At 44.3% G+C, this 12,849-nt stretch overlaps 1 protein-coding gene across 1 annotated transcript in view; it reads right to left on the reverse strand.

Annotated features, from left to right (window-relative positions):
- The window catches only part of OTOA (otoancorin), a 54,162-nt gene that overhangs the window by 14,719 nt on the left and 26,594 nt on the right, over nt 1–12,849 (reverse strand). Inside the window, exons 20-23 of the mRNA XM_073362180.1 lie at nt 11,916–12,009; nt 10,916–11,045; nt 5,004–5,191; nt 1,083–1,238 (exon numbers count right to left, since the gene is read on the reverse strand). Coding sequence (XP_073218281.1) covers nt 1,083–1,238; nt 5,004–5,191; nt 10,916–11,045; nt 11,916–12,009 — 568 coding nt within the window. The remainder of the gene's footprint in view (nt 1–1,082; nt 1,239–5,003; nt 5,192–10,915; nt 11,046–11,915; nt 12,010–12,849) is intronic.

Here is a 12,849-nt window from a genome sequence, read left to right on the forward strand (position 1 = left end):
AAGTGTCTGGATGTATTTAATACTCCTGGGGGCATTCTGTGCCAAAAAATTAAAAATTCTGCACATAATATTTTAAAATTCTGCACATTTTATTTGTCAAAATAACACTACATAATCACACCTGTTTCATTTATTTCAAAATACCTGTCAGCAAGTATGTCCGTAGCAATACGGATACACAAATTCCCCCAGGAGTAGAGAGTTAAAGAAACCCATATGACAACTCAGTTCCTGTTTCTCTGCCGCATTTCCTCCTCCCCTCCACCCTGAGCCCAGCTGCAGGGCCCCTCCTTGCCCAGATACCCAAACCCCCTCCCCCCCCTCAGAGCACAGCCTTGGCTGCCCCCAGCCCAGCCATCCCCATCCCCTCCCCCGAGCCCAGGGATCCAGAGGGGGAAACAGCCTGATGCTTGGTCCCAGGCTTGTATGGAGTTTCCTGTGTGTTGTCCTCTCCTTCCCTTAGGGGCCAGGGCATGCTGGGAATTGCAGCTGCCATGAACCTTCTAGCTCCCTCCCCCTCTCCCCAGCAGCATCTTCTGTGTACAAGCTGGGTTCTGCCGGGTCCATCAACCCCTAGTGGTGGCTAGCAGCACTGCAGCCCATTTCTGTGGGGGAAAGGAAATTCTGCACGCGCATCAATTTCTGCAAAATTCTGCATTGCGCATTGGCACCAAATTCCCCCAGGAATAATTTAGGGTGGTGGTAGTAGCAATACAGAATCCAGCCTTGGTCAATAAGGACTAATTGTTTTTACCAGTTTGTGTCTATTCAGAGACCTGGGTGAAATGAGTTGATGGTCTCATTCTAATCCCTAATGGGCAAGTGGTCAAAGCATAGTGAACATTATCATAATTGGTACATATTGCCACCCTCCTTGGTCCTCTCACCAGAGAGGCTTAGGACCAAGTAGGCATGAACATTTAACTACCTTCTCACCCTTAGAGGTGGCACTGGAGATCCTGGCTGAGAAAAACTGGAAGGGCAGCATGGGGAGCTGTATTTGTTCTGTAGGTGATTTCAGGTCTTGGAGGGTCATTCATCCCATGCCTTTTCACCAGCAGTAAATTTAATAAAATATTTACCTGGACAAGAGTCCATTCTGTTTGTTGACTAAGTGCCGCAACGGTGTCAACAGAACTTAAATCCAGTGCTTCTATTTCACGCTCACTCAGAGCTAGGGCAATACGTCCAAGGGAAACGATATGGTAACTCTTCCAGCCCGGCAATGCACCCCAAACCTTTAAAATAAATTAACATACAGCATCTATTAGTTCATAACGAACACTCACTTACATGCTCCATTGTCTCTACTTCTGATTTTAAAGTAATAATTAACAAAATAAAACTCTATGGGCTGGATTGTGTGGTCTGCTAATCCCATTCTTCACTGTGTAAGCAGAGGTTGGACAGTGCAGAGAATTGAGCCCTTCATATTTCTAGGGTGGTGACGCTCAGTTGATCTAAAAATACTTACATTGTCACACAAGATGACTTCTGGTTAATAAGTATAAATTGGTTGAATAAGCGGGTATGATTTTCCCTTTGGTTTTTTGTTTGTTTGTTTGTTTTTAAATCTTTTTTCCTCAAATTCCTGGGTTTTAAAAAAGCCATTATTCTGATTTTACTGATTTTCATCCGAATTTTGGAAGTGCTGGAACTCTCCAGATGTGGCTCCCTGCTCTAGAAGGAGAGATGGTGACCTGGTCTCCCTCTCACAGAGTCTTCTGACCTGCTTGAGGACAGTTTGTGGCTGCTGCTTCACAGTAAGAGGGACAGGGAGGGAGGGAGAGGGACAGCGAGCTGGGTCCTGGCAGCTGAGACTGCTTGACTGCTGCAGCAACAGGCTCGCAAGGAGGGAAGACTTGGTCACTGCTACATTGTGGTGAGTAGCAGGCACCCCTAACCCACTTCCCCCGCCACAGATACTGGGCACTCCCTCCCACACAGAGCACCCCACACCGCCTGCCCATCACTGCCCCCCATGAGTACCAAGCATTCCCATCCCCCCATGCTAACTAGGAGTTTTGGAATTTACAGTGAAGCCCCTAATATCAAGCATAAGTCACCAATAGTAAACTAAAAAGAAAAGTTTTATTTCTTTAGGATTAGAGATAATAATAGTTTTGTAAACATTTTTGTCTCTCTTTGTTGCTTTTTTTTTCTGTCCTCCCATCCCTCAGTATTAATGCCAATATTTATTTGGAAAACTGAAGAAGTTACTCGCCTTGTGCTGTAATGATGGTTCTTCAAGATGTGTGTCCCTGTGGGTGCTCCACTCTAGGTGTCGGTGCGTCCCTGCGCCGGAGATTGGAGATTTCTCACAGCAGTACTCGGTCGGGGAAAGGGCACGCACCGGAGTCGTCTGGTGCAGCCGTTGGCACCTCATGTAGCACGCGCTCCCCGACCGTCCCCTCTGTTCCTTCTCTACCGCAGAGCTTGGCTGTGTGAACTCCGAAGTAGAGGGGAGGAGGGTGGGTAGTGCAGCACCCACAGGAACACACATCTCGAAGAACCATCATTACTTCACAAGGTGAGTAACTTCTTCTTCTTCAAGTGGTGTCCCTGTGGGTGCTCCACTCTAGGTGCTTGTAGAACAGTACCCCACCAAAGGTGGTAGGGGTTCGGAGTTATGTATAAGTGTGTGATGAGAGCACTGTCAGGCCAACGACAGAGTCTGAGACAAGGCCTTGGGTGATAGCATAATGCTTTGCAAAAGTGTGCTCTGATGTCCAGGTTGCAGCTCTACAAATATCTATTAAGGGGACATTGTTCAAAAATGCAATCGATGTCGCCATGGATCGCTTCGAGTGGGATCTGATGCTCACAGGGGGTTCTTTGTGATGCAGGTGGTAGCAAGTCTGAATACAGGTAGAGACCCATTTGGAGAGTCTCTGGGTCGATATTGTAGAGCCCTTGGAGTGCTCTGATGTAGAGACAAATAGTCTTGGTGACTTGCGAAATGGTTTAGTTCTGTCCAAGTAAAAGGCTACAGCCAGTCTGACATCTAGCATGTGCAACGTTGCTTCTCGAGAGTCGTTATGTGGCTTGGGATAGAAGGCAGGTAAGTGTATGGTTTGATTAATACGAAAATTTGTAGCCACTTTGGGCAAGAATTTTGGGTGAGGACGTAACGTGATTTTGTCTTTGGTAAATACAGTGTATGGTGATTCAGCTATCAATGCTCCTATTTCACTGAAACGTCTGGCAGACGTGATTGCCACTAGGAACGCAACCTTCATTGACATATGAAGGAGCGAGCAGGTTGCTAGAGGTTCGAAGGGAGGTCTTGTGAGACATTTGAGCACAAGATTGAGATCCCATGGTGATGCAGGTTGGTGTACTTCTGGGTACATGTTCTGTATACCTGCTAGAAAGTGCCGTGTAATCAGGTGAGTGAATATTGAAGCCCCTTCTATCTGTTCGTGGAGGGCTGTGATGGCAGCCAGGGGTACTTTAATAGAGCTTATGGCTAACCCCATTTCCTTCCGTTCTAGTAGGTAGTCTAGGATCATAGAGAGAGGCGCCTTGGTCGCGTCCAGCTGTTTTTGGTGACACCAAAGGGAGAATCTTCTCCACTTGTGGCAGTAAGTATTTCTAGTGGTGAGGGGACGGTTATTTAGTAATACCTGTTTTACTTTCCCCAAGTTGGAGCCAGAGAGGAACCACGCTTTGAGATGGAGTTTCGCTGGGTCTGGATGGAGCGTCAGGCCCTCGTTCTGGACAGAAGGTCCGTCCAGAAAGGCAGCGGTTGTGGAGCACAGACGTAAGAGGTACGGAAACCAAGTCTGTCTGGGCCATGTGGAGACAATGAGAATGATGTATGCTCTGTCGAGTCGTATCTTGTGGATGACCCGTGCGATCAGTGGTATCGGCGGGAAGGCATACATGAGTGACACGTTCCACGGGATGAGGAAAGCATCCCCTAACGATCCCAGTGCCAGGCCTGCCCTGTAGCAAAATAGTGGACATTAGTGATTTGTTGCTGAGGTGAAAAGGTCGATTACTGGATGACCCCATTTTTGGAATATTGTGTAGAGAACACGGTCATGGATTTCCCACTCGTGTTCCTGTGAGAAGTGCCTGCTGAGGTTGTCGGCTGTAGTGTTTTAGCACCCTGGTAGGTATGATGCTGTGATGTTTATATTGTTATGGACGCAGAAGTTCCATAAATTCATGGCTACTACGCATAGCGAATGAGACCTGGCTCCTCCTTGGCAATTGATGTAAAACATGCACACCACATCGTCGGTGAGAACAGAGATTGAGGTTTCTCGTCTGAGTGGGAGGAAATGTCGGCAAGCATTGTGTACCATGTGGAGTTCCAGGAGACGGATATGTAGCCGGGTTTCCGTAGCAGACCACTTGCCTTGAACATTGTGGTGACACAAGTGGGCGCCCCAACCTATCAGGGAGGCATCTGTTGCAATAGTCACTGATGGGGGGGGTCTTGTTGAAAGGGAACCCCGGAGCATGCATTCCCTGGCTGTGTCCACCCTTGGTGGTAGTGTCACACATCTGTTGAAAGAGTGTCCCTATCCTGCCCCGACCACCCCCCAAACTCCCCAGCCCTCTATCCAAACACCCCCCCATTCCCTGCCCCCTTACCGTGTGGCCTGGAACACCAGTGGCGGGCAGCACGGCTGCACCAGGGCAGGCAGCCACGCAGCATAGAGCACCGGGTCATGCCAGGGTCTGCAGCCCTTCCACCCAGAGCATTGCGCCGTGCGGTGGCGGGGGGACAGCCTCCTGGGCCAGGATCTCAGAGGCCAGGCAGGACGGTCCCGTGGGCCGGATGTGGCCCACAGGCCGTAGTTTGCCCACCTCTGCTCTAAAACAATGGAGCATATTATTTTATGACTAATCTTAGATTATTTCCCCAATAAGCAATGGATATTACTGCAGCAATAGAGATTATTACAGCAATGGTGGCTTTAGAAATGCACATTTTAATAATAGTAAATTAAATTATGTATTTATGTTTCTTTCACAGACATAATAGCTACCTGCTTAGCTTTCTCCTTCAAGACAATAAGCTGGGATCTGTTGAAACTCATCACAGTCCCAAGGAATTCCACATTTTTGATAAAAGTATCTGTATCCAGGCACTGCAGTTCCTGAACTGACCAAAAGGCATTTGCTTCTGCTAATTTAATTATCTCATCTGAAGAGGGAGCTGTGATTCCTGTGCAGTCTGGGAAGAAATCAAAACACAGACTGAAAGGACGACTTCTTTCCTTGAAGAAAACTAACAAAAATGCAAAGCAGCAAAGACTTTTGCTCTCTCGTTACGATGTTGATGTATTATGTATTAACTGGAGCCAGAACAATCTTGACGTTAACTTAAGCATAAAATATTTTTGCAATGAAATAAAAATGCATTTTTTAAAAGTACAAGTGCAATTAATGTTCTTGCTACAAAATTAGTGTTTACCTAAATTTAGGTAAACATTTGCTCTGACCCTGTAAGGCAGCACATGCTGGAAAGGAAAGGAGGAGCAAACACACTTTTTAAAACTGTTACCATATAAAGGTATCTTAATAAAATGTAATTTGCATGCAGCAGCTAGAAAGCATCTAACTGTCCTACGCACTGCTCAAAAAAATGGCACCCTACATTATTAAGAGTCAAATACTGAGATAAAGTCTTCCATTGACCTCAGTGGGAGTCTTGCTTGAGTCAGAACTCAATTAAGTTCCTTAGTTTGGCCTCAGTTTAAGTTTCCACATAGCTGTAGCTATGTACTTTTGTTCACACTTTTGTACTATGTACAATAGCTGTATTGTACTTTTGTTCACACACAAATTTCAGCTGAATAAACCTGCCTATCTTTGTTCAAACAAGACTTGGTGAAGTCCAGCTCATTAGCTATTACATACAGTAGCAGGCCTCTTCAGTTTGAAAGGCACGGTCAGAGATGTATGACTGTAAGCGTTGCCTGACATTTAAACAAGGCAAGTAGATTGGTTTCCAGAACTTAAATGTGAGAGAAATGCAATACTCATGTCAAGCATGTTGTTAAAGTGCCAAGAATTAGGAAAATGCAGAAAGGGATGCTTATTTACAATAGAAATGTTTGGTCTGCCAAATTGTATTGGTTAAATATCTGATATAAGGGCAGATTCTGCTTCTTTTTTTATTGTGCATTTTGACAAACTCAGGTCTCTATAGCAGGGGTGGCCAACCTGTGGCTCCGGAGCCACATGTGGCTTTTCAGAAGTTAATATGCGGCTCCTTGTACAGGCGCCAACTTTCCAATGTGCCCGGGGGGGGGGGGCTCATTACTCAACCCCTGGCTCTGCCACACGCCCCGCCCCCTCCCCGAGCCTGCTATGCGCCCTTGCTCCTCTCCTGGGGCCCCCCGCCCCAGAACCTCCTGCATGCCACGAAACAGCTGATCGGGAGGTGCGGGGAGGAAGCGGGAGGCGCTGATCAGCAGGGCTGCCAGAGGGTGGGAGGCACTGGGAGCGGGAGGGGCAGGGCGGAGCTGATGGGGGGGCTGCTGAAGTATTACTGTGGCTCTTTGACAATGTACATTGGTAAATTCTGGGCCCTTCTCAGGCTCAGGTTGGCCACCCCTGCTCTATAGGCTTAATATCCCTGATACTGATGCAAGGGAGAGCCTAGCATCCTAACATGGTCTCTTATTAGCCACTCTCCTGTCCCTAATTTAGCAAACGATTGTTCAGTCATTATCTAAACCAAACAATCTCTGAATGTCTTCAGATTTGGCCATCACCAGTAAAAAGCAGAACTCCACAGATGCTGCCTCTGAGCTGAGCTTCCAGAGCTAAACAAATTAAAGCAAGGACGTACAAAATAACTTTGTACTTTAAAAGGAAGCAGAGGACAGATTTATTTGAATCAAATAAAACTGCGGCAGTGGGTAGAACCCTGAGAAGGATGAATCTGTAGGCAAACGGAAAAGCTGTTTGACTTCTGTACCAGGAGACATTACTGCTTTCCCTTTGTCCATAATAGAAACTGGCCTCTTGTAAAGCTAGATTGTTTCACTTTCCTCCACTGCAAAAGGTCAGTTTTTCTTATGTAAATGTTGCCCACGCAGAGACAATACAGTTCCATGCCCTTGTCATGAAAACCTAATGTTTTTGGTTCTTGGGAAAAAAAGCCTTAAGGAGTTCATTTCTTGTAACACACCAGCTCTGCTGGCAAGTTTGCAGATGGCAGTATTCATTACAATCCTGGCAGCATTTCCTGTGTTTGATGCTGATTCATTCTTGTTGTTGCTGTAATCAGATTTCACACTGATCAAGCATGAATGGGGCAGATATGTGAAAATGCTTAGATCTGAACATACACAATAGTATTTCATGACGCTGAGCCAGGAGACCTAGCTTTTATTCCCAGCACTGCCGTTGCTTCACTGTGAAACCTGGGGTAAATCACTTAATCTCTTTGCCTCGGCTCTCCCCTCTGTAAAAAATGTCATAGGACACTCACTTTTATTTTAAATAATATTACTGAGAAATAGAGATTGAAAAAAAACTACAGTCCTAAGCATGACTGTTGTTATGACAAATCCGCAACTGGATATTTTGAAAGGCAAACACTGGGCCAATTAGCATGAAGTTTGAGGAGCAACATTAGACCACTGCAATCCTGAAGGTGTTTTCATAATAATCCTGTTTTTCAGGGATTTAGAAGTCAGTCACTGTAACAGGGTGGCTTCCCCCGTTAATGGCTAGAGGCCTGGGGCCAACCAACCCTAGTTACAAAGTAGACACACCTGAGTCCTCTAAAGAGCAGTAGGAATCTGCAAGAGGAGGGATGCTCAGAGAAAAACAAGCAGAGTCAGTTGTAGCTGGGAGCAAGAAGGCTCCAGCCAGGACCGGCTCTAGGCACCAGCAAAGCAAACACGTGCTTGGGGTGACACCATTCTAGGGGCGGCATTCCGGCCATCCGGTTTTTTTGTTGCTTGGGCAGCATTCTGTCCACGCCCCCGTCCCCCCTTTTTTTTTTTGCTTGGGCAGTTGTGCTTTCGGAGTTTGGGATGGCAAAAACCCTAGAGCCGGCCCTGGCTCCAGCAAGGCACCCAGCAGGAAGATTGGAGCAGAAGCTTGATGGGGATTGGAGAACTTTTATTTTGAAATGTTATGTTAATAAATGCAGCCGCAGGAAGGAGTGTGCTGAATTTAATAGGAGTTTGTGTGTGTTTAAGAATCCTCTTGAAGGGGGAAACAGACGCAAGGTGCCTGCAGAACAATCTCAGACCACAAGGGTACATTAGTGAGGCAGCTGACCTGATGACAGCCATAAAACTTCACTTCTGGCTGAAACTTGCTACGTGAGCTCTCTATAAACTGTGTGTGATTATGTTGCAGAACTTCATTAAAATTAATTCAGTCTTTCTTTCTTGTGTGTGTCTGATGACAGCACAAACTCTACACTTCAAGGCTCTCCCCCAGCCAAATTATTCATATTTGTTGAAGAATGAAAGGCCTCCACGGCACTGGAGCACCATGATGGTCTTCGGTGGGGAGCGTGGCAGCACTGGGGGGTTCTGCATTGGCTGCTCGTTGCCCCTGAATGCAGAGGGGGCCACTGGGGTGAGCCAGAGTGGCTTCTAGATCCATGTTACTCATAGACTTTAAGGTCAGAAGGGGGGACCATCGTGATCATCTAGTCTGAACTCCTGAACCTCGCAGGCCACAGAACCTCACCCATCCACTTCTGTAATAGACGCCTAACCTCTGGCTGAGTTATGGAAGTCCTCAAATCATAGTTTAAAAGACTTCAAGTTACAGAGAATTCACCATTTATACTAGTTTAAACCTGCAAATGACCTGTGCCTCATGCTGCAGAGAAAGGCGAAAACCCCCCAGGGTCTCAGCCAATCTGACCCCGGGGAAAATTCCTTCCCAGCCCCAAATACAGTGATCAGTTAGACCCTGAGCATGTGGGCAAGACCCAACAGCCAGACACCTGGGAAAGAATTCTCTGTAGTAACTCAGAGCTTTCCCCCATCTAGTGTCCTATCACCAGCAGCTGGGGATATTTGCTACTGGCAGTCGTAGCAGTCCCATCAGACCATCCACTCCATAAACTTATCAAGCTCAGTCTTTAAGCCAGCTAGGTTTTTTGTCCTCCATTGCTCCCTTTGGAAGACTGTTCCAGAACTTCACTCCTCTGATGGTTAAAAACCTTCAACTAATTTTGAGCCTAAACTTGTTGATGGCCAGTTTATAGCCATTTGTTCTTATGTCCACACTGGCGCTTAACTCCTCTCCCTCCCTGGTATTTATCCCTCTGATGTATTTATAGACAGCAATCATATCTTCCCTCAATCTTCTAGTTTAGGTAATCCCAAAACACTACAGATACTTCAGTACAGGTGCTGTGACCCAGTAGCCTGAAAACTATGTTCTAAATGACATAAAGGCAGGCTGCACTGCAGACTTGTGGCCACTCGCTGGGTTACTTTAAGCTCGTTTTATGCCATAAATCACTACCTGTGCAGGGAGGGGTGAATTTCATCCACACTACACAATTTCATCCACACTACACCACAAAACAGTAGTGTTTTGGTACCTGTAGTGTTTAGACTACCTAAACTAAAACAGATTTTGCTTTGTTACGCCAGTGTAAATCTGGAGTGACTCCACTGAAGTCAGTGGAGTGGATGGGGGGAGGCAGTGTACCCTAGAGCACTGGACTCGGTTCTGCATTAGGTTCTGTTTCTGACTCTGCTACTGGCCTGCTGGGTAACCTCAGGCGAGCCACTCAACCGCTTTGTGCCTCAGTTTCCCCATCTGTAAAATGGAGATAATGATACTGACCTCTTGTAAACTTTTTTTGAGCTCTACAGATGAAAAGTGCTAAATAAGAGCTAGGTATTATTATTGTTTTGCTGTACTGAGGCAAGAATACATCACTCCAAAACTACATTTATTGTTCCTCCTTTGTATATAAATATAGTATGATAAGGGCCAAATTCTGATCTCAGATACACCATCATAAATCTGGAATCACTCCACTGGATTTGAGTGGGGGTCCATGCAGATCTAAAGGTATCGAGCACAGAGCTCCATGAAAGATAGGGGCCTATACTATATTAAACAAAGAACCCAGGGTGAAGCTTTCGAAGATGCAAAAGGCAGGTAGGCATCCAACTCACAATGAAAACATTGGGTGCCTAATCCACATGTATGCCTTTGAAAATCTACCCATAGCAGGAGCAGGTATGTCTTTCAGTCCATTAGACTACATAGTTTAAATATTCTCCCTAGGTCATTGCACGTGATCTTTTAAATTGCCAGAGGTTACAATGTAGTTATAGACTCACACATAATCAAAGTATGTGAAATAAATACATGGGATAGACTTCATTTGGCACAAGAGTTTCTGATAAGCAAACAATTGTGTTTTTCCTAAAATTTATTTTAACCTGTAGCAACCAATATAGTCTGTTTAGACAGACCACAGTACACTGATGTCACATTTAGAACAGCTGAGTTAATCCTTTATCAGACATCAGTGTATGTTAACTGGACAGTATCTTTTGGCTCAACATTTTGGCTCTCTGCTGTCTTTCTATTCATTAAACTTTCACTTATACTACAAGTCAAGCAAAATAATTCTAAAATGCAAAATCTGTATGCAACCAGATATGTTTCAGCCCTTGTTTAGTAGTGTATTTTTAATGAAGTAAAGCATTTCATTAGTTGATCATTAAAAAAGATAAGCATGTTAATGGTGAAAGTCTTTGCTCTAATGTTTCTAAAAGACTGAACCTCTTTAAAATACTTGGCATTTTGCTTTTTGTCACACTGCCTCTCAAAACGCATTTGACAACAAAGCAAAACAAAGAGACCATTCAGGTTGCAGCAGCATAGTCAAAAATGTCATGACTGTCAATCCAACACATTGACATTGGACAGGTACCTGTGACATACTCACCAGTTGTGGGGTCAGATGCTCTAATGCTATTAATGGAGTTGCGAATAGGTTCAAATATAGCAGATAGAAACTCTTCAGGTGGAGACGCTGGCCAAGCCATCTTTGCTATTTGTAAAATTGTATTTGGGAACTTAAAGAGGGGAGATAAAAGCAGTAAGACATTTTCAGAACTCCCTCCCATTTGAAACAAAGCAGTTAGGATGTGACAAGGGGCAGGAGCACTGCCTAGGCTCCAGCGAACAAGGGGTTAACCACAACTCAGCACCCTCGTCTTTTGTTACAGGTGTTCAGGGGAAAGGACTGTAAATTGGCTCCTCGCAGATAGAGGGAGCATGATTTGCGGGAGGCTCCTGTTACATGGTCCCATGACCGGCATGAACCACAAGCTAGCAGTTTTCAGTAACACTTCTTGCTGATTTCAAACTTGTCATCTACCTATATAACTCACAAGGTGGGTGAGGTAATATCTTTTATAGGAAAAATTTCTCTCACCAACAGAAGTTGGTTCAATAAAAGATATTACCTCACCCACCATGTCTCTCTTCTATCCTGGGACCGACATGGTTAATACTACACTATATATAGTTCACAGTATGTGCCCACTGTTAATAATGAGTTAGGAAGAGTTTTAATCCAAGCAAGGTGACTCTTCACATTTGGATAGCATGATGGGGGAGCAGGGAACACTGCACTGTCTGAAGCTTTGAAAGCATGAATGTGTACAGGCTGTGTACAGATCCATAAACATATAATCTCTTCCTATATAACAGTGTGCACTTATCTATGTACAAATACAGATAACTCTTTACATTACGTGCTAAATCCCAGGAGTTTTGACTGAGTAAGGAATGCAGGACTGGGCAAAAATATTTACAAGGTTCCTTGCAAGTAGAATTAAACACCCACTAAGTACTAGAATGCACATATTTTAAATTGAATTACAACATTTACTATAGCAAAGCTTTAAAATGATCTTCTAGAAATTAAAATAAGAAGATACCTTTTCAGCAAGGACAGTTAATTCATCTTTTGACAAAAGAGCTACGAATGGTCCAATATCCTGTGTTGTTTGAGCCGTCCAGTTCTTTGGGGTGCTGAGAAATTTTTTTGGAAAATTATACACAAAATACCAAATGACTGCAATACCATCCTGACTCATAATAGTACTAAATCTGCATGTGTATCTTATACTGTGTACAGTCGCAAAGATAGATGCCTATTTACCAAAGTGACTTTTTGGGTTTTAACATCCGATCACATTTTCCTGGAATTCCTTGATTTATGGTGAATCTACAAAGCTGTCTCTCCCTCCTTAATCAGAGAGTGCTTTCCCCCCTCTTCATACATCTCTCTTAGTATTTATTGCATGCCTATTACCATAATATCTGATGAAGGATGAGTCTCTCTCCTTTTAAAACCTCTGTTCTTTTTCATTATAACAGTCTATCATATTACACAGCACCAAAATTGAGTTAAGAACTTTATAAAACAAAAATAGACACATTCCCTGTCCCACAGAAATTACACTAAGGACCCAATCCTCCAAATAATTAACTACTTGAGTAACTTTACTCACATGCTTAAATATTTGCAGGATTGGCCCCTAAAGGTACACAGGCCTGATTTTAAGAGATGATGAGCACCTGCCACTTCCTTTGACTTCAGTGGCAGTTGTGGGTACTCATCTCCTCTGAGCATCAGGCCCATATACATTACAAAAGCTAAAAAAAACCCTAGTGTTCAGTAAAACTGACATTCAACTTACATTTGAAAAATAAAGTAATTTTTAATACTTTCTTTAATATATTCAAGTTCCAAGCACTTCATTACTAGAAAAATACTGACATCTTGGAGGAAATTCAAAGAGGAGCAACAAAAAATAATCAACTCAAGTGACTGAATGTAAGGGGAAAAGACTGCAAGCACAGCTTAGC

Source organism: Lepidochelys kempii, chromosome 10 (genome assembly GCF_965140265.1).
Source record: "Lepidochelys kempii isolate rLepKem1 chromosome 10, rLepKem1.hap2, whole genome shotgun sequence".
NCBI classification, from domain to species: domain Eukaryota; kingdom Metazoa; phylum Chordata; order Testudines; family Cheloniidae; genus Lepidochelys; species Lepidochelys kempii.